Here is a 22,510-nt window from a genome sequence, read left to right as displayed (position 1 = left end):
AGAGGTATAGTCAAATCTATTTGTGGAATTGGGGGAAGGTTATTCCAAGCTAAAGATTGAACTGGGTACTAAAATAATTTTTCTAGATGCCCCAGGTGGGGGTATGAAGGCAGGGAAGTAATAGAGGTAGCAGACATTCCAGGCAGAAGAAACAGCAGAATAGGACGTGGAAGCCAATAATACAGCAAATCTGGGCTCTATAAATATTTCAGTGCGGCCTGAAGTAGGATGGGTGAGGGAGGCGCAGTGGAATATAAAGAGCAGAAAAGGCCTAGCCATGGAGGACTGTATGCCTGCTAAAGAATTCTGTCTTAATTCTGTGGGCAATTAGGAGCTACTAAAAGAATTTTAAACACGAATAAACAGATTTGCATTTTTAAAATATCACTTTGGCAGCAGAGAGGGGTTGGAAAGAGACTGATGGGAGGTAGAAATACCACAACAAGATTCTATGTGAGGGAAAATGAGGGTTGAGCTCTCTTGGTTGAGATAGGAATGGAGATGGGAAAGTCTTAAATGGTAAATGTAAGAGAGATGCTGAAGACTCCTCTCTGGTTCCTGGCTTGGTAAACTAACTGGGTGCAGATGGTACTACAAACTAAGATAAAGAAAGAAGAGATGCAGAAGCAAGTTGGAGAGTGGGAGAATAGGATTTCAGTTTTAGACAAGCAAAGTTTGAGATGTCTGTGCAACATCCAAGCAATTGGATATACAGGTCTAAAGCTCAGTAGAGAATTCTAAGATGGGATTTTAGTTTGGGGAGACATCAATTGCGGGAGTAATAAGAGGGTCAAGGACAGGAGAGAATATTAATAATTAAGGAATTGGGAGACGAGTAATGAAATATCAGAAAAGGAAGAGCCAGAGGGACAGGAGAATGAAAAGAGATTCGGATCACTGAAACTAGGGAGAGGGGTTTCCAGAAGTAACAGGTGGTCCAAAATGTCAAACGTTGCAAAGTGACCAAGTTAAGGAAAGATGTGAAAAATGTCCACTGGATTTAGCAATGAGTAAGACACCACAGTGATAGAGGTTGTGGTGGTTATTTTTATGTGTCACATTGGCTAGTCTATGGTTGCCCAGTTGTTTGATTGAACACTGGTCTACATGTTGCTATAAAGGTATTTTGCAGATATGATTAACATTTACAATCAACTAACTTTATTTATTTATTTATTTATTTATTTTTCCTTCGGTACGCGGGCCTCTCACTGTTGTGGCCTCTCCCGTTGCGGAGCACAGGCTCTGGATGCGCAGGCTCAGTGGCCATGGCTCACGGGCCCAGCCGCTCCACGGCATGTGGGATCTTCCCGGACCGGGGCCCAAACCCGTGTCCCCTGCATCGGCAGGCGGACTCTCAACCACTGCGCCACCAGGGAAGCCCAACTAACTTTAGATAAAGGAGATTACCCTTGATAATATAGCTGGGCCTCATCCAATCAGTTGAAGGCCTTAAGGGTTAAAAACTGAGGTTTCCCTGAGAAGAAATTCTGCTTCAAGTCTGTAACAAATTCTGCCTGAATTTCCAGCCTGCTGGCCTGTGTGTACACACACACACACACACACACACACAGAGACAGAGAGAGAGAGAGACAGATGGTGGTTTTGTTTCTTTGGAGGATCTGACTAATAAAAAGGTGGAAGTCAGACTAGAATGGGTTGAGAAGTAAATGAAAGGCAAGAGGAGTCTGCACATATTAAATACTCTCTTTAAAAAAGCTTTTCTACAAAAAGAGCTATAAGGCTATGGAGGACAAGCAGAGGATCAAGGGACGTCCTTTAAGAATTGTGGTAAACTAACATGATATACTAGAAATAGAATGGATTTTGGAGTAAGACAAATACAAGTCTGAATTCAATGCCACTATCCATAAGCTAAGCAAGTTATGGAGTCCTCTGAGCTTCCGTTTCTTCATCTGTAAAGTATCCATAGGGTTGGTAAAAGGATCAGAGATATATACAGTACCTGGAATTTAAAGAGGGTAATAAATAATTGGTATTCATTTATCATCATTATATTAATAAACTTAAAAAAAGTTCTCCCAACAATAAAGCTTCTTGCTGGAGTAACACACACTTTCAACAACAACAGGTCATGCTTATATGCTGAATGGGAAAAGCCAGTGGAAAGATGGAGACTGAAGGCCCGAAAAGAGTAATGTAGAGAACAAAGTCCTCCAGGAGGCAAAATGGGATGAGGCTAGGATACAAGTTTTACATGGGAAGAGGGATGTCCCGTCCTTGAAATAGAGGGATGGAGTGAAGCCAAGTAAAAATGAAGACAGATTTGTAAAGGAGTGAGTGACAAGTTGAGGAAGCTCACTCCAAAGAGCCACAAATTTATCTGTCAAGGAGATGAGATTACCTAATTTACTTTGCTAGGGAGAAGAAGGTAGACAGGCAGAATAAGAAAGCAGATTTACCATAGCAGCATTGGGGCGGTACAGTATAGTGACTCAGCACAAACTCTGGAGCCAGGCTGTTGTCTGGGTTTGAATTCTGGTTCTGCCACTTACTAGTATGACCAAGGGCAAATTACTTAACCTCTCTATGCTTCAGTTTCCACATCTGCATAATGACATTAATAATGTCACATACCTCATGGGATTATTATGAGGATTCAAGAAATAAATAGATGTAAAAGGTTTAGAACTACAGTGGCCATATAATTTACTGTCCAAACTGGGACCACTTTGAAAGTGAAAAGGGACACTATTAAAACCCAGAAACAGGTGTTAAGCTGGGGCTGTTCAGGCAAACTGGGACAACAGTCACCCCACCCCATCAACAACTGTAACTGCCCATATTTAACCAACGCTTATGTAGCATTTAGTATTTTGCTGGAATGTAAGCTCCATGATGGCAGGGTTTTTTCCATCCTTATTGTTCACTGCTATAACTTCAGAGCTTAGAACAATGCCTGGTACAGTGTAGGAGTTTAAGAAATATTTGTTGAAGGAATAAATTTGCTAAATATCTTCTGTAGGAAATAGGAGACAGCTAATCAGTGACACAGAAGACTGCCAAAAGGCACTGAAAATCCTGCGTAAGAAATTTCAATTTGCAGTTATATCAATATGCTCATTGTGCAACTGCAGCCTACAGTGTTCAGCATCGGAGGCAACAGACAGAACTACTTCAAGGTTGGGAGACTAACAGTGGGTAAAATAAAAGGTCATTTTAGAATGGGACTGTTCTCCATTTAGTTTCCTTATCATATACAGGGAAATATTTTATTGGCCCTATTAGACTATTATGAAAATATCTCTGCTTTTTGAGTATGTCTTTATATTGATTTTTATAGTGCTGTACTACTGTATCAGTGAAGCATTGTATTTATCATATTTCACAGCATCTGATTTCTCTAAATAGGTGAAGAAAACAGATAATATGAATTCTTCCATTTGTTCATACATTTGAGTGCCAGTTCTTGGATGTCAGTATAGTTTGCCACATTACAATTATTTCAATCAGGTATTGAGATATTAACACTCAAAGACACCTGCAGCTGAAATTAAGTCCGGACTTCCTCTCACAAATTCTAAAGTAGTAATGCTTCTGAACTATCTGTAAACTTTAGTGTCTTTCATTCTGATAATATAAACTAAGATTCCTAAACACTTTTTAGAAAATGATAAAAGTCACAGAAGATGAAAGTTTTCCTTTTGTTTGCCCTAAAACTATCTACTTAAGCCAATACGTTAGGAGATAAGGCCAAAGTTAGCTAGCCACAGGACTAAAAAAAGAGATAACCCAGAGTAAGTATGAAATATAGAATATACATACATCTTTAAAAACTTTTTAAAAAAATTTTTAAATTAATTTTTATTGGAGTATGGTTGCTTTACAATGTTGCGTCAGCCTCCACTGCACAACAAAATGAATCAGCCATACACATACAGATATCCCCTCCCTTTTGGACTTCCCTTAGGTTACCACAGTGCATTAGGTAGAGCTCCCTATGTTATACACTATGTTCCCATCAGTTGTCTATTTTCTACATAGTATCAATAATGTATATGTGTCAATCCCAGTCTCCCAATTCCTCCCTCCCCACCCCTTTCCCCCTTGGTATCCATACCTTTGTTCTCTACGTCTATGTCTCTATTTCTGCTTTGCAAATAAGGTCATCTATACCATTCTTCTAGATTCCACATATATGCGTTATTATACGACAGAATATACATACATCTTAGTGACACAAACACCCCTTAAAAAAAAAAGACTACATAATACTTCAGACACTAATAAAAATGTGGTAGGGGTAACGTATATGTGAGACAGTAAGAATTATTTCATCACCACGGTTCCAACGCTTTCTATTTTAATAATAATTTCAAGGTTATAGGTAGAATTCACACTGAATAGTGTTAATGCATGAAAAATACAGTTTTACGACAAAGAGAAAACTGCTTATTCTTCAAGGAAAGAATATGGGTCTAACATGAACAGAACTTCGGTAACTTAGAATTCAAACTGAGAAGGATCAAGCTACCCTATGAGTGAAAAATGTCAAATATAAGTATAATTTTCAAGTAACTACTCAACTCTCTAAATATCCATGTTAAAATTTTAAAACTAACATTTCCCTTAAACACCTTTTATTTTGGGTAGATATAAACCAATACAGAAATTAAGCAGACTCTGACACTGGAGAAAATGATAGCAGGAAATGGGTCTATTACAAATTATTAAATCAGGAAACTTACACTGCAAGTAAGAGAATGCACAGGTAATCTTAACATGAAAATACCAGTGAAGAAAGACAAAAAGGTTGCAAAAATGACATGGAGATAGTAACTAAACAAACTCAGTACACTAAGATCATTTCCCCTAAATATAAAAGCTACTCACAATAAAAGGCAATGAAGTAACTAATTACAATAAAGAACTGCCATCTGCCTACCTATTAATCTCCAGGGGTTTTTTTGTTTTGTTTTGTTTTTTGTTTTTTTAGTAGACACCACGTAAAAATTTTTTTAAATGGATGGAGATCACAAGTTGGTAGTGTGCTCAGTACGCTGACAGATCCTCACAGTCACTCTTCTGTTTTACGTAGTGTTATCTGGGGAAGTACTTCGGATTTCCAGTTGGAGAAGTATATTTCTAAACTGTTTAAATCGTGGATTGGAAAACTTTTTCTGTGAAGGACCAGATATCAAATATTTAGGGCTTCACAGGCCATACAGTCTATGTCACAACTACCCAACTCTGCTCTGCTGCACAAAAGCAGCCACAGACAATATGTAAACAAATGGACATGGGTTTGTTCCAATACAACTTTATTTATAAAAACAGGTAGTGGGTCATAGTTTGATGACCTCTGATATAAATCGTCATAATCCCTGGAAAGTGATTAAACCTGTTTTGGAAAGACAATTCATTATATTGAAATACTAGAACTGTTTGGAATTGTCCCTGAATTCTTTTTCTTTTCTTTTTTTAAACAAATGTGTCTTATATCCTATTATTTTAAACTGAGACCCAAACTCAGGCGCAGTCCAACTCTAAAGTTCTATGATTCCCAAGGCCAACAGTGAGATAAGAACGCACAATTAATCAACATAAATAGAAGTGATATTTGGAGGCAAGACAATTGTGCTGGGCATATGATAGACAAGAGCAAAAAGGTGTTCTAATGTAAGCCAAAGCAAAGAGATGCTAAAGACACACAGAAGCATGATTTGGCATAGCTATGAAATGTTAAGAAGCAACAGCAGCAAACAGACAAATGTGGGCAGGAAGCGTAGAGCAAGTCACTCTTTCTGAGCAACGGTGATTTGCCATTCTATCGTGCAAAGCTCTCTCTGCTACACACCAAAGAGGTCTTCAAGGGCACCCGATATGTAAAGAATCTCTGGTCAGTCTTTCTGTCACACCTACACACAGAGATAACCCAGTCATTATGGAGTAATAATGAATATTAGTAGGCAACCATGACACGGTGTGTCTTGTAATGAGTGAATGAGAGACTTCCTTAACAGGAAACTTGGCTTCTTCTTCTTTTTCTTCTTTTTTAATCTGAGGGGGCCTTCAAATCTATCATTTGATGACATTTGAATTTCTGAACAGAACTGTGTAATGAATAAATTTTGTCTTATAATTCCAAGATACAGTATGTACCTCTGAGAAACACAACTTTCTGTAGGATTTGAGACTGGTAATATCTCCAATGGCTGCTTCCTTAAAAGTACAGTAACTTTTAACCTGCACTTTCTTAAGTGAGAAGGGCCTTTAAAGGCTTTCGGGAAAAAATAAGGATAATAGCACGTCATGAACCAAACAACAAAGGTGAGATTTTGGGAGGCTATTTAGCTCTTCTAGTTTACAAATCACTTTTAATTGAGAGGAGGAGGGAACCTAGAATAGAAATTATTCTAATATTAAGTTCATTTAAGTTCATATTAAGTTCATTAAGTTCATATTAAGTTTCAAATGCATATAATTGAGTGAAAATTCCACAGGGACCTCAAATTCAACCTGTCCAAAACCAAATTCATCATACCTCTTCTCACAGTGAATGATCTCCCCACCACCTTTCATCCATACTGTAAACTTGGGTCTTATCTTCTGTCTCCTTCTGTATATCCCTAGGTTGAATAACTGAATGAGTTGGAGCAGGTTCTCTGTTGCCCCAGTGGCCCTGTTAATGCTGTTCCTTCTATGCCTTTTTACTCTAACTTAGTTTAACTGGAAGTCACAGTCTTAAGTCTCAGACTTAGGTATCATCTCCTCTCAGAAGCCTTAATCACAATCTCCAACATTCACTGTCCCTCTCTGCTCCAGTAGTACCTATTATTGTTACACAATCTGTTAACTACCTTTTTTTTTTTTTTTTTTGCGGTACGTGGGCCTCTCACTGTTGTGGCCTCTCCCGTTGTGGAGCACAGGCTCCGGACGCGCAGGCTCAGCGGCCATGGCTCACGGGCCCAGCCGCTCCGTGGCATATGGGATCCTCCCGGACCGGGGCACGAACCCGTATCCCCTGCATCGGCAGGCGGACTCTCAACCACTGCGCCACCAGGGAGGCCCTGTTAACTACTTTTTTACCTGTCTGGTTTTTCCCACTACAGGGTGAACGTGAAAGTACTGCATTTGTCATTCACTAACTCAGACATTTTCGAGCAGCTACTATGGACCACAAACTATTCTAGGCATTGAAGATTCAGCAGTGAACAAAATTAGGTGAAGATCTCTGTCCACAAAATGTTTATGTTTTAGTGAGGAAGAGATAAAAAAAATAAGTAAAATGTATGCTATGACAAATGGTGATAACCCCTATCAGAGGAAAATAAAGCTAGGAAGGGGAATAGTGAGTGTTTGTATACAGAGGAGGGTGGTATTTGAAATTTAAAATAAGGTTCTCTCAGTTACTGCCTCAGTGAAAATGGGGCTTTTGAACAAATGGGAAGAGATGAGGAAGTGAGCCATGTATATATCTGGATGATGTGTGTTCCAGATTAGAGGTTACAGTAAGTGCAAAGGTCCTGAGGTGGAAGCATACCTGGTATGCTCAGGGAACAGCAAGGAGGCTAGTGTGGCTGGAACACAGGAAGCAAGAATAGGAGAAGATAGGAAAAAGGACAGAGATAATGCATGTATAATGGCCTGCTAGGCCTAAAAGACTGGTTTTTACCCTGAGTAGGTCAGGAAGCTACTGGAGGATCTAGGGCAGTGGAGCAACACAATCAGACCTCTGTCATAAAAAGATCACTCCGACTGATATCTTGAGAACAGATGGTAGGGGGACAATAGTGAAAGCAGATTGTGTAGAACATTAATGCAATGATTCAGGTGAGCGGAGAAACTAGCTTGGACCACTGCAGTAGTGGTGGAGGATAGTGAGACAGGAACTGCTGATGGGATGGATACAGGGTAAAAGAGAAAGAGAGGAGTCAAGATCAGATCCAGGATTTGTGGCTAAAGCACATGGACTGGGATGGGAAAGACTAGGGAAGAGTAATTTGGGAGAGCGTTTCGGAATTTGGTTTGTGACACGTTAGTGTGGAATGCCTTAGTGTGAAATGTTTAATGATGATGATGATACTGACACATCCATGTGGCAGGCTATTCTGTACACTTTGCTTATATTTACTCATTTAATCTTCACAACAATCAGGTGAAGTTGGAATTAGTATTATCCTTTTTTTATAAGTGGGGAAGCTGAGGTACAGAATGGTTAAGAACCTCTCCCAAGGTCACAAAGCTAGTAAGTGGCTGTGCCAGGATTAAATACAATTAATCCAGATCCCCAGTCTGTGTCCTTGACCCCTATGCTATACTGCTTCTAAGATGGAAGTACCACTATGGAGTTTAGGGCAGATGTCTGGAGACAGAACTTTCAAAATCATCAGCATAGAGATGGTATTTAAATCCATGACACTGGATGCGATCATCAAGGGAGAAGTGTGGGTAGAGAACAGTCCACAGACTAAGAAGTAGGCATCAACACAAGGGAAAATCAAGAGAATATGACACCTGAACTCCAAATGAATAGACTGTTTCGAGGAGCGGGAGGGATTTGGTTGCTATATCAACTGCTGCTGATAGGTTGAGTAAATAAAAGTCTGATTAAATGAGTTTAATAGGGGAAAGGAGAGCAGAAACTGAAGGCACCAAGAAGAAACCTTTTTTTAGAAAGATGGTTTGTTTTAATGCTAATGGATGATCCACTAGAGAAAGAAAAACTGATCATGGAGGAGGGGGGTAGCATTACTGGAATGAGTAAGAGCTAGTATAAGAATCTTGTGGAGGAGTTGGCCTCAGCTAGGAGCACAGACAGTTCATCCCTTGAATAGGAGGGAAAACAGAGTATATGTACACAGATTCACGTAGGTGAGCAGATGTGGTGTCACGTTCGAGAGTTCTCTTCTGGTTGATTCTATTTTTTCACTGAAGTAGGAAGCAAGGTCATCAACTGAAAGAGAGAAGAGTAAGAAATTCTGGAGGTTTAAGGAAAAGGAAGGAGGAGTCAAATAGTCATCTGAAAATGAGAGTAAACTGGACTTAAAAAATGGAGATTGTCTCGCTCATCTTTGATCTGGATAGCCTAGTACAGTCCCTAGTATGTTTTATTAGACACTGTGACTTGAGGCTTGAGAACCACTGAGTCTTCATGAATACAAATAAAAAAGATAACTCCAAAGGTTAATGAATTTTTTTTAAATCTAGAAAAGATCAATGGCCAGGGCATTTGACATATTAGTTGATCATGTCACAGGAAATACTGAAACCAAGGATCAATGGAAATCTGAGTACTCTTGGGATTGTCTTTTTTCTTCTTCAGAAATTTGTTATATTGCACTTCAAAAGGATAAATAAACCAAATCCTAAAAGATGCAACTAATAAAATACAAAAGAAGGTAAAATTTATAGAAGGGCGTGAGAATTTAAAAAACAGAAAGGAAGAAAAGGAAAGAGGCAGCAAGTGATATTCCCTCATGAGTAAAGGAAAGGATCCAGAGCGAAGATAAGCAATAAGTACAATTTGCCATTGAGGAGAAAACTTAGGAAATCTAATTAGAATGTAGATGTGAGTACACTGACTTAACAGTGGTCATAAATACCATGAAATGTTTTCCTCTTGATAATTAGTTGAAAACAATATAACCCTGCATTACTTTTCAACTATGTATTCTCTAAAACATAACCATTTCTAATGATGCCATTTAACAACTGTAACAGCATCAAAACTTAAAAAATTATATCTGGCAGTACATTAACAGTATCTGTTGAAACACATATTATAATATTTTTGGTGCTTTTTATGCAGTTAGAAGTGGTTAACACGCTCCCCCCCACCACAATCAAATAATAGCCCAGGGAGGAGTTCACAAACTCAAACACCTACAGGGTTAAAAGCGGTAACAAAATGAGTGACGCAGGCTGAGTGTAGGGACCATAGGGAGCTGCAGGGATGTGGCAAACAGGCAACCGAAGGCCACAACTGGTACTCAGCTCAAGCCACTATTGTCACATACAGAGCATTCCGTTTTGCCACGTCTTCCATTCTTAAGATAGATGTAATAGTTTTGATGTGAAAATTTTCAATGTTTGAAATATTAGCAACTAATCCAAATTTATGAACTGTGCGCAGGCCATACAATGCATGTTTGTGGGAAGCATTCAGGCCCTTGAGCTGTCTAGTGTCCCCTGCATTTGACACTTCTCCATTCACTATAATTAAAGCCTATCCGAGGAAAGCAGAGGCCAACACTTTTGAATGACAGAACAACACAGGGTAGGTGAAAGAACTCTAAGTTTCAGAAAACTTTGGTTTCAGGGTAGGCACTGCCACGTACTACTAGCTGGGTGACCTCTTTGAGCTTGTTTATTCATCTGTAAAATGTAGTTTCATGAACTATCACGCCTAATTCACTGAGCTGTTGTGAGTAACAAGTTAGAAAGTAGGTCAAAACACATCACAAACTATAAAGTTCTATATAAATACAAGTAGATAGCTGAGATAGTAGAAAATATATACTGGTCTCTGTCCCTGGTTCCTGGCACAGACCTCCTGAAATCCTTGTAATTTCCTAAGTGATAAGAGCACAAAGAGCATCTCTTGTCCTGATATTTGGTCTCTGACCCCATCCCTGACACAGGGCTCCTAAAACCCTTGTAAATTCCTAAGTGAGGGGCATCTTTTGTTTAATGAGACAACCCTGGGTGGGCTCCTGGATGAGGGCCTGTTGCCAGAACGACCAAGCCATGATGAGAAGCTTAGGATTTTCAGCCTTAACCCCCATCCTCTAGAGCGGGAAGAGGAGCTGGTATTGGAATAAATAATCTATCAAGCCTACGTGAGGAAGCCACCACAAAATCCCAATAGTACAAGGTTCAGAGAACTTCCAGGTTGGCAAACACATCCACATGGAGAAGGTGACACACTCCAATTTTACAGGGACAGAAGCTCCTGCCCTTGGGACACTCCCAGACTTCGCCCTATGTATGTCTTCATCTGGTTCTTCACCTGTATCCTTTATCATATCCTTTAATAAACTGGTAAACATAAGTGTTTCCTTGAGTTCTGTGAGCTGTTCTAGCAAATTAATCAAACCTGAGGAGGAGGTCATGGGAACCTCCAATTTGTAGCCAAATTAGACAGAAGTTATTATGGGTAACCTGGGGACCTACAATTGCAATTATCTGAAGTGGGTGGGAGCAGTCTTGTGAGACTGAGTCTTTAAATCTGTGGGATCTGACACTATCTCCAAGTAGATAGTGTTAGAATTGAGTTAAATTGTAGGACACCTAGCTGGTGTCACAGAGAATTGTTTGGTTAGGGGAAAAAATCTCTATATATTTGGTGACTAGAAGTAAAGTGTTTTGTGTCAGTAGTAAAGGACACACCCAGGAGAAAGACTCACAGGAGGCTGACTGAACTGAATTTTTCTAACACAATGGCTTTAAAAAGAGACCCAGTAGGGTGGCCTAAAAACATTTTATATCTCTGTGTTCAGTCAGTTCCTCATAAAATGGTAATATAGATTACTTAGCTCATGAGTTTCCTCAAATACATTAAAATTTTAATATGCTTTTCAAATGTTAAGTGTCACGTAATTGCTTGGTAATAAAATATTTGCCGAGTATGGCCAAATACACTAGAAGCTGTATGTAATACTTCCTAAAAAGCTGAGTACATTCTTGACTTTCCTAAAAAAAATGAGCAATTTAATGTAGCTAAGTTTAGAAAAAGGTATTTCAGAGCTTCAGGTTTTTTTTTCCTTCTAAGATGTGTGTAATCTTACAACGGGTTAATAATACAGCCCTGTAACACACCCAGGTTTATCTGTTCCTCACTGCTAAAGCTTCTGAAGGTACTGCTCCCATTTGCTGGAGGAACAGGGAGGTCAGGCCCCTGACAGGAATAGGACAGGGTGGTCAGGTCCAGGACGCAACTTAGGGAAAAGCAGCAGCAGTTCTCCTGGTCATGATTTACAAATTCAGAATCAGGGCTAATAATTCTCCCATCTACCTACTTTTCTCCAAATGTGTTTGATGGAAACACTTGATAACTGTTGTTCTCTTTATCCTGGACCATTAAACCATACATGATAAGAAGGCTAAGAAAGTATCAAAATTTATGAGGAACTCTACTAGATAAAAACTCCCTATGAGATTCTTCATTTTTAGCTTTCATCAAAACACAATTGACCTAGCAAACTCAACAAACCAAATCTCTTTCACCAGACTACTTCTTGTAGATTAGTGTGAATGTGAGTTGAATGATGGCAACTTGAAAGGTTTAAAAGGCTCCAAATTAAAGAAAAGTTTTTCACTTAAAAGCCCATTTCTGGAAAGTTATAGGTGATGGTTTTTTCTCCCTTGATTTTCCAAACTCTTTGAATGACTTACTGTAATTTAAAAAAATTGTACATAAGAATAAAATTGTCTGGCCATAAAAAGAATTCTCCCCACAACAACATAAGAATTCTGTATTGTATCTCTGTGAGATGAGAGTTGTTCACTAAACTTACTGCAGTAATCATTTCATGATATATGAAGTCAAATCATTATGCTGTACACCTTAAACTTATACAGTGCTGTATGTCAATTATATCTCAATAAAACTGGAAGAAAAAAATTCTGAGGTTCATATTTGTTCACATTATGGGATCAATTAGTATCTTTTAAGAAAATCTCACTAGTATGATTTAAACATCTCTAAATAAATAAAATGTTAGTCTGAAACACTGAAAAAGATTCTTTAAAGCATTAACTAGTAACAAAGTAAACTGACAAGAGACAAAAATCCAAAATTAAATGACTACCTTTAGGGACTTCCCTGGTGGTCCAGTGGTTAAGACTCCGCGCTCCCAGTGCAGGGGGCCCGGGTACATTCCCTGGTCGGGGAACTAGATCCCGCAGGCAAGCTGCAACTAAGAAGTCTGCGTGCCGAAACTAAAGATCCCGCATGCCGCAACTAAGACCCGGCACAGCCAAAACGAATAAATAAATTAAAAAAGAAAAATTACTACCTTTAAAGAAGAAAGTTAGAAAGTAAAAATGAGTTTCCAGGAAGCTCTTTATTTACTAGCATCTTTTAAGGTTAAATCTTTTAAACTTTGCTTGTAAATAATCTGAAAACTGAGTGATTGTATAGCATAATGATTAAGAGTGTAGACTCTGGAATCAGATTATCTGGGTTCAAATCCTAGATTCTACCACTTATTGTATCTGTGGATTCAGACAGGTCCCTTAACCTCTGTAAACTTTAGTTTTCTCACTGTAAAATGGGAAAATAATAATTTCAGGGTTACTGTAAGGATTAAGTGAGATAATTCATAGTTTTCTTTCTTATACCATATAGATTTGCCATGTAGCAAAATGCAGTGAAACAGCTAAGAAGCACAGTGTGACCCAGTTTGGTGACACTGTAGCTGCACAATGACCCCATTATTTATAGCAATGAATATTGCCACCTTGGAGCTGATTCTCAAGTGAGAGCTATCTTTGTTCTTTAACATCATGTTATAACCTTTTAAAAAATATACTTTAACATGTTTTTTCTATAAACCAAATCAATATTTTCTCCTTTAGCTTTCTCTACCTAGCCTTCATGGACAAGAAAGACTGTTTTACTAAAGTAGACATATTAAAAACTGATCACTTAGAAGATAATTAAAACTGTATTTTAATTGGGATGATGGGAAATTGCTTTGAGAAATGCTATTTAGGAAAGAATAAATGCTCCACCAAAAAAAATCTGCTTAACAATTATAGAGTCTATTTATAATGATGCAAATGTCTATAGGATTTATTCTTTCTAGTTATAGATCCCACATTCTACGGACCTGTTAATTTGACTCAGGCTCAAAATATCTACTAAAAAATTTTATTGTGACATGTGTGGGTAAATTATACGACTTTTTATTTCAAATTGACAGAAGTTACTGAATTAAACCATTCAATCTAAAATCCTTCAAATTTGTTTACATTAATATAAAGGTGACCTAAACCAGAACATGTTAAAAAAAAAAAAAAAAAAGGTTACAACTAAAATATTTAATTGAGAAGAAAGTGGAAACTAATAATTTTTTTAAATTGTTCTTTAGGGACTTCCCGGTCCCGCAGTTAAGGCTCCGAGCTTCCACTGCAGGGGGCACGAGTTTGATCCCTGGTCAGGGAACTAAGATCTCGCGTGGCATATGGCAGGCCCAGGAAAAAAAAAATCGTTCTTTAAAGTAACAAAGCCACCCAGTGAAAAACGAACTGTGATGGGATTTTTATATTCACATAAACTTTTAGTAATGTACACTCAGTTATAAAATGACAGTAGTTTTTTCTTATACTCTCTCAGTAGCACTTACTCAAAACTAGACAATGATAAGCTTAGACACAAAAATGTTAGAAATGTATTTATCTATTTCTGTACTGTCATCCTATATATATATATATATATATATATATATATATATTTTTTTTTTTTTTTTTTTTTTTTTTTTTGCGGTACGCGGGCCTCTCACTGCTGTGGCCTCTCCCGTCGCGGAGCACAGGCTCCGGACATGCAGGCTCAGTGGCCGTGGCTCACAGGCCCAGCTGCTCCGCGGCATGCGGGATCCTCCCGGACCCAGGCACGAACCCGCGTCCCCCGCATCGGCAGGCAGACTACCAACCACTGCGCCACCAGGGAAGCCCTATATATATATATATTTTTAAACTTTTATTTATTTTATTTTTGGTTGTGTTGGATCTTCGTTGAGGCGCGCAGGCTTCTCATTGCAGTGGCTTCTCTTGTTGCGGAGCACGGGCTTTAGGCGCGTGGGCTTCAGTAGTTGTGGCACATGGGCTTAGTTGCTCCCCAACATGTGGGACCTTCCTGGACCAGGGATTGAACCCATGTCTCCTGCATTGGCAGGTGGATTCTTAACCACTGTGCCACCAGGGAAGTCCCATCCTATATATTCTTAATTCTAAGGAAATCTGAACATTGAACAAGCATTCTTTGAAAAGTATCTACATAAAGAACATTCCACGTATGACAGACATTTGGTAGACTACTAATTAAGACAGTTTTTCTTAGGTTACCATCCCAGGTTAAAAAGCATAGGATCCTCAAAGATAAGTTTATGTACTTTCACTTACTTCGCCTGAAATTTAACTTAGATTGAAAAAAAGTAATAGCAATGAATGTAAAATTTGGGATACATTTTATTTTCCCTTGAATTTAGTATTTCTTCCCACTTCTCTGTCAGTACTGAGCACTAAGTAAAACTTACTTGTTAAAAAACTCAACAAATATGCTAATATGAACAATTTTGCAAGATCAAATTACATTTATTTTAACACCTAGTCTTGAGGAAGCAATTCTTTTTTAACCTACTTGATTTATTTATTGGACTTTCCTAGGCATCATCAGATTTAGTATCAACAGACACACAGGTAATATCATAGATAGCAGCTTTCTAATTCATTAATTTCCATATTTAGTCAAATCAATTCCTGTATCACAAAGAAACCAAAGCTGTACTTCGTTTTCAAAAAATGTGTCAGTGCTATACTAGGGGTGTAACTCCTTATAAAGCAAGCATGAATGTGGCATCAAACTTACTTTTCCAAAGAAGCCTTTGAAGAACTTCCTTTCCTGGAGGAACAGGGGGACAAGTCGAGCGCTATTATTGTATGGGCTAAATGTCCCAAGGTTTTACAGCAATAAGCACATAAAGAGGTTGGGTGAAGGGCAAAGTAGGAGAAGGGGAAGGGAGTGAGTTTTAAAGAGTTATCCATACCAGGAGTGACAGGGAAAAAGGAAGGGTGCATGAAAATGCAGCGAAACATAGTGTATGGCCTAAGAATCTGCAGAAAGAGAAGAAATCAGAACCTGTATCCATGCAGAGCAACTAGTTACTTTAGCATTCTCTACTGACTTTTAAAACAGAGATTATTCAAATTTGGCAGCAGAGAAAAAGACTAGGACGTACTGGTTTGTGAGATTTGCATTTAAATTTTCGTAATAGTGAGTGGTAAATTGGTTCACATACATTTTTCAATTTAAAATCAGTGGTCAAATATGTGGAAGTCACCAATGAAAAAACCAGTCCACACTCAAATGATCACAAAGTAACATTAAAAAATGCTACACTTAAATTATGAGTGTGAAGAGAGGGTCCTTGTCAGACTTTTTCTTGCTGAGTTTAAGATGTCACTTCGAGAATTCTTACTTATGCATTAGGACAGGTTTGTATGTATGTGTGTGCTGATCAATTCCATAGCAATTGTGGCAAAATAACAGATATGTTCTATTTCAAACACAGAATAAATCATCCATAAAGAACACATGGCCAATGCTTTCACTGGAGCTGAGAAAACGAATATATTTGAGAACCAAACCACATCTGTTAACCACAACTAAAATTTGAAGAATAGGGTTGTTTTCTTTTTAAACGCTACTGTTTTTGAAGAAAGAAATTTGTACTGACAGTTATAAGTATACAATTCTAAAACTACGTAGGTAAGAGACACAACTGTCTGTGGTCCCAGCACCAATTTTTAAGCATATACAAATTTTGAAAACTGGCCACCATTTAAAATCTGAAGAACTTATGCAAAGTAGATGAGTTCTAACTCACCCAAGCTAGCTTAACTTTAACATTTCCTAGTTTTGGTTGAACTATACTTTAAGCCTTTACCTTTTATAATCCATTATTAATAGTGAATAAATGTCTAGAAAAAGACAACTCTATAGAAATTTGACTCATAAAAGTCATTCAATACTCTCACTGAATGGTTTGTTTTTTTCTCTAGGTTTTGAAAATCACAAACAGCATCAAATATTTCACAAAATGTTTTGAACTTAAGCTAGAAATACAATAAGGTAATTGGGATAGTTATAACAATAAGACTAAGCTTATTTCTGCTGCCAAGTTTGGTGACCCTAGTTTCGTTAGACTTTTAGGTAATCACCAGCTTTTAAAAGATGCAGCCCAAGTTAAAAGATTCACCATTCTTTAGGGATAGGAAGATGCGGGAAGGAGATTCGTTAATATTTAATTTAGCTCCCAGAAAAGCTCCTGTTAAACATGGAGTTTGCCTTCTATTTACAAAAGACCTCAGATGTTAATGAAAAAAGTTGACGTGCAAAATGCATCAAAAGACAGTTATTAGACTAGAGAATAATATTAATTTTTTAAAAAAATTAAATTATGATTCTTTTACCTGCTAAAACAAGAACATACATTAAAACAAATTTATCAAATAGCAAATAAAAAATCAACATATTAGAAACTGGTAGTGTAATGAAACTAGTCTAAAACCAAGACAGAGACGGAGAGACACTTACAGAGACAATGGGAAGAAAAGACATTTTAAAAGGAAAGGCATCTTGCACCAGTATCAAGCAAGATAACCAAAGGCCCAATACACTTTTTACAAAATAGATTGATAAATGACAGTACTCCTCCCCCTGCAACTAACTCTGCCATTAAGGCACTGAAAATGGGCAACAGTCATTTCTGTCATTTATCCTATACAATCTAACTCCCTAAGTGGCTAACTGGTAAAATTACACCACAGAGTAAATGAATTGCAAATAACTGTAACTAACTTTATGCATATAAAGTAAAAAAAATTTAAACATATTAATGCTCTGAGAAGCATATGTTGTTTAGTAACAATACCTTTTCATTTGAAAATATTAAGTATGCTGATAACGTCTAACTGAAGTTAAAGTAATCCTAAATTATAAGGGACTACTTGGAAGGAAAAAAAAACTGTACTTGCAAATTATCCTGCTTCTTCAAGCCCGCACAAATTTAAGAAGCGCTAGAATGTTACATTTTTAGTTCAAAGATCATTTGAGTGATAGGTTTAAGATGTTTGTTTTCCTATTTAACTGGTACATCTGAGCTACATAATCCTTCAAATTTTAAAACTTTTTTGGCATTCAAACTTGTTCCAGACATGCTATTTCTTCTTTAATCTGTAGGTCTGTACATTTTTACATTTGCTTCCATTTATTTGAAATGATAAGAGGAATATTTATCATCTATGAAAATAAACAAACATCTCCAGACACATAGCTTTTGGCACAATATAAGCATCTGGCACAGTAGATTATACGTGTTTGTTAGACGATTGTTTGGTAAAAGAAGGGAAAAAGGCATCTAGAAATTTCTGTATAGTAAAAATATGAAAAGAAGACAAAAAGCATGAATTTTTGTGGACTAACATGATCTGAGATGAACAACATCTGAAGACTTCCAACTTTCTGCAGCCTTTTTCATACAGCATTAGAAAGGGTATTATTAGAAGGGGACGTTTCAGTGAGTATAATAAATAGGAAATTGGCACTAGTCTCCCCAAAATTAAATCTTACTTTTAAAAATACTTGTTTGCCTGTGCAAAATTATTATACAACACTTGCTCCAAGTCTCCTGGGTAGGGTTAGTCTGAAAAATTTTAAAGAACTTCTTGAATCAAAAGTTCAGAAGTGGTCAATCTTCCTTCAAAGTTCAAAAGTTCAAGTATGTCCAGAAAAGCAATCCAAATATGCACAATTTCATTTTAGTTATAAAAGACCACAGGGAAATAAGGATCTTTTAGAGATATGCAAAAGGGTTTCATAAACTTTAAACATTAAATATAACATATTGTTATGATGATTATTACGAAATTCAATTTGACCCCATATTGAAGACTGAATTGTTTTCTGTATATTTATTCCACAAATATTTTTTGAGTGGCTATTATGTGCCAGACACTGTTCCAGGCATAGATATAATTTTTCAAACAGCAATTTGGTTCCTATTTCTGGTAAAAATAAAAACTCATTTTTTCAATAATTTTATTATTTAAATAAGTCCTGTATCTCAAATAACCATGCTTATAGTTTACAATTTCCTTGGTTAAAGCCAAAAGGTAAAATAAAACAAAAAAATTCACTCAACTAAAAAATCAGCTTTAAAACTAGACAGGGCTTCCCTGGTGGCTCAGTGGTTAATAATCCGCCTGCCAATGCAGGGGACACAGGTTTGAGCCCTGGTATGGGAAGATCCCACATGCCGCAGAGCAACTAAGCCTGTGCACCACAACTACTGAGCCTGCGCTCTAGAGCCCGCGTGCCACCACTATGGAAGCCCGCGCACCTAGAGCCCATGTTCTGCAACAAGAGAAGCCACTGCAATGAGAAGCCCACACACCACAATGAAGAGTAGCCCCTGCTCGCCGCAACTAGAGAGGGCCTGGGCACAGCGATGAAGACCCAACGCAGCCATAAATAAATAAATAAATAAATAAATAATAAATAATAAATAAATTTTAAAGAGAAGCAGGCACTCTGCCCTTATTAAAAATAAATAAATAAATAAAAAATAAAACTAGACAGTGAATAGTGGCTATCTCTGGGACTGCAAGAGATTTTATGTACTGTTTTTGTTCATTTGTATTTTACAGAATGAACATATACTACCTATGTAATAAAGAGAGGTTTCTAATTAAAAGTAGGTTAAAGAAAACTAGACAGTGAAAGGATTGACTGCTCATTAAACAACTAAATACCACTTCTTAATTATCTTCTGGGCAAACTTAAACCATCCCTAGTTTTTCCTTATTTAGAGAGTAAACATGAAGCCATATGCTGAATTAAGACTTTCCAAAGGCTCATTCCACAGTGACCTTCCAAATGTTACGTAGGCTCTAAGATTTTAATAACTAGGTTTGTTTCAGGTCTATCTAGTCTATTAACTGATTCATCTGTTGTTTTCAGTTATTAGCATTATGATGTTTAATGACTAGTAGGGCAAATCATTGCATTACTTTTTAAAATGTTCTTAGAAAATCTTATTCTATTAGTGAACTTAGAATTATTTTGTTAAATAAGAGACTGAATTTAAATTTCCTGGAAAACTGCATTATCTGAGGCTGTATTTAACTGGGGACTATATTTAGGTGGACATGGCAAGTCTATAAATTATTATATAAAGTCCCTTTTACATTAATGATGATTAAATGGAGAGCACAGATAGACTAAGAAGGGCTTCAAACATTTAAGAATTTAAATGACCAAAATCTGTAGTAAAGGGTATGTATGTGTGTCTATATATTGTTTTGTTTTTCAGTTTTTTGTATACCATAATCAGTTATTTTTCTCCTTCTCTCCTTTCTATAATAGATTCAGACATTTGTTCGAAAACATAATCCACTTCTCTGAGTTGGTTGCTTCCTTGACTTTATATCTTTTATATTGAGGAATTGTATATAAGAGGTCATATAGAATGTACCAAGAAGCAGAAAAGTCTTGATTAAGCAAACTGAGGGGAAAAAAAAGCATTCATTAGTAGCCAAACTTGTAGCAGCCCACCATACCAGCAAACCCAAAGCAACAAGTATTTAATGCTGTTCTGGGGTAAGGGCATGCAGAAGTAATGCTTAAAGCTTTCACAAAGCAAAGGGGGGAAAGGCCACACATTGGAGAGAAGGTTGTGAAGAGGGCTGTCAGAATTTAAGAAACATTCTTCAAACCTATCCAAAATATGAAGTTAACACTTTAATCTGAATCTTTATGAACTCTGAACTCATTCTCTCCTTTTATTAAATACGCAGGCATGTGCCTGGGATGTGTTCTATGGCATAATAGGCAAAACAGACATTATTTATCCTGGAAAAGGACTCTCCATTTCAAGTATGCTGAAGTTTGTGCAAAAGGCAGGGAAATACATTGTTTATGTTAGAGGAGTATAGAGAAGGAAACTGGGGAGTAGCAGTAATGATAATTAAGTCTCCCCAAAATGTAAACCTCACCCACCGTCAACACAGATATCTCTGTTTTATACTTTTTCCTGGAAAGCTGTTTCTTATAGATTTAAAATCAGTAATTTATAACCCAGTTGTCACAGTTAGGTTAAAAGACTAACTGTAATAGTTTTATGCTGGTTTTAGAATATTATTCATCTATAAGAATTCATACCACTTGTTTAATATGGGTTCTGAATTAAAAGTATCTCTTAGATAATGTCTGGCCTAAATTGAAGAAGTTGGTCATTGTAACTTACACCTTTGGATAGACAACATGAAATGCTCTCTATTAATGAGCCCACATCTTTTGCCTTAAGAGAAACACTGTTCTTACTGGATAGTGGGTCACTAAAATTTACTGAGCAAAATCTTTTGAGAAAATATTTACAGCATATAGATCAACACTGGCAACCATCAAATACATACAGCTTTCAATCTTTTTACAGCATCTTCACAGATGTGCATTCCTCTTGATTCATCAACTTCTACATGCCCAAGGTACTGTAGAAAGAAGAGAAAAGTTACGGCTATTGCTGTTTACTGAGTAGCTACTATATGGTAGATATTACATGGTAGAAAATTGAATATTAAAATTCCTGCACTCAAGAAACTCACAGCCATTATAGAAGAGATAAGGTAATGTTACTTTACTTACCCTCAGTGTCCTCATGTGACTGAGATTTAGAATAAAGGTCTCCAAGAGCTGTTATAGAGGAGTAGGTGAAAAAGTACATGATAAGCACTAAATGTCACCTGAATCTATTGGACCTGAGGCATAACAGCCTATGCTAGACACAGTTAATATATCTCTAGACATAAAAATAGTCCTAAAACAAAGTGTGTGTGTGTGTGTGTGTGTGTGTGTGTGTATTGAAAAGGTACAAATAAAAATAACAGTTACTCAAGGGCTGAAGAGATCACATACTCCTTTTATGGGAAGCACGTAAGAAAAGGGCAGAAAACTAAAATTTTAAGAAGGTAGTGCATCTGAGCTTTAGAAGATATGCAGAACTTGAAGAAGCTGTATTGGAAAGGTTGGGAAACTATTTTAGGCAGGTAGAATTTAACAAAAGCTATAGGTGTAGAATAGAATAACTATATATCAGCAAATATTCCTGTCTAGCAAGAATACGAGGTATATGCAGCTGGGGAATTTGAACACTGAAATGAGTCTGTACTTAATCCTAGAGGCAACGAAGAGCTAATAAAGCTTTTTTTTTGGTTTGTTTTTGCAAGGTAGTAATATTATTCAAATTGTACCTTAGCGTGGGAATAGTCTTGGGTTAGAAAGCACAGAGGATGATGGCTATCTCACAAGTGCTCTCTTTTAAAAGGAAATTTAGAGTCTGGTTCTGGGTAAAATGGAGTAGACATATTTTACCCTGTCTCACCCTCTGAATGAAACCATAAAACCAGAACAGAATACATGGAAGCACCTATTTGAGTTCTCTGTAAAGAGTATAAGATGAATCAGAGAAGAATACCAGAATTCAAGGTATTTCTGAATTGGCAGGGAGTTGACCTTCCCTGCCCCTCCTCCCCTTTGGTACCTCCAGCCTGAACTTAACACAGCCAGATATCCAAGTGAGTGCTATGGCACAGAGAGAACTCTGGGAAAAGCACTCTACCTCTGGCCCAAGGACCAGGTAAGGTAACTCCTTATCCTCAGAGAGTATAGGAATCCCCCTCCCTTTTATTTATCTTTTTTTTTAACTTTCACACCCCAGTCCCCAGGAAATTCCGTGGTGGTGTCGGCGGTAGCAGCAAGGGAAACCTG

General features: G+C 37.3%; 1 protein-coding gene across 6 annotated transcripts in view; it reads right to left on the bottom strand.

Moving 5' to 3' along the window:
- NUMB (NUMB endocytic adaptor protein) overlaps positions 1–22,510 on the bottom strand; it is a 174,706-nt gene that overhangs the window by 17,926 nt on the left and 134,270 nt on the right. For 4 of the 6 annotated variants that reach the window (XM_060095887.1, XM_060095886.1, XM_060095889.1 and 1 more), the window contains 2 exons: positions 21,160–21,234; positions 15,554–15,586 (listed from right to left, as the gene is read on the bottom strand). In XM_060095887.1, the coding sequence (XP_059951870.1) occupies positions 15,554–15,586; positions 21,160–21,234 (108 nt within the window). The remainder of the gene's footprint in view (positions 1–15,553; positions 15,587–21,159; positions 21,235–22,510) is intronic. The other 2 variants (XM_060095890.1, XM_060095891.1) reach the window with 1 other exon arrangement.

Source organism: Mesoplodon densirostris, chromosome 4 (assembly GCF_025265405.1).
Source record: "Mesoplodon densirostris isolate mMesDen1 chromosome 4, mMesDen1 primary haplotype, whole genome shotgun sequence".
Classification (NCBI taxonomy): Eukaryota; Metazoa; Chordata; class Mammalia; order Artiodactyla; family Ziphiidae; genus Mesoplodon; species Mesoplodon densirostris.
This window is presented reverse-complemented; position numbering and strand designations above follow the sequence as displayed.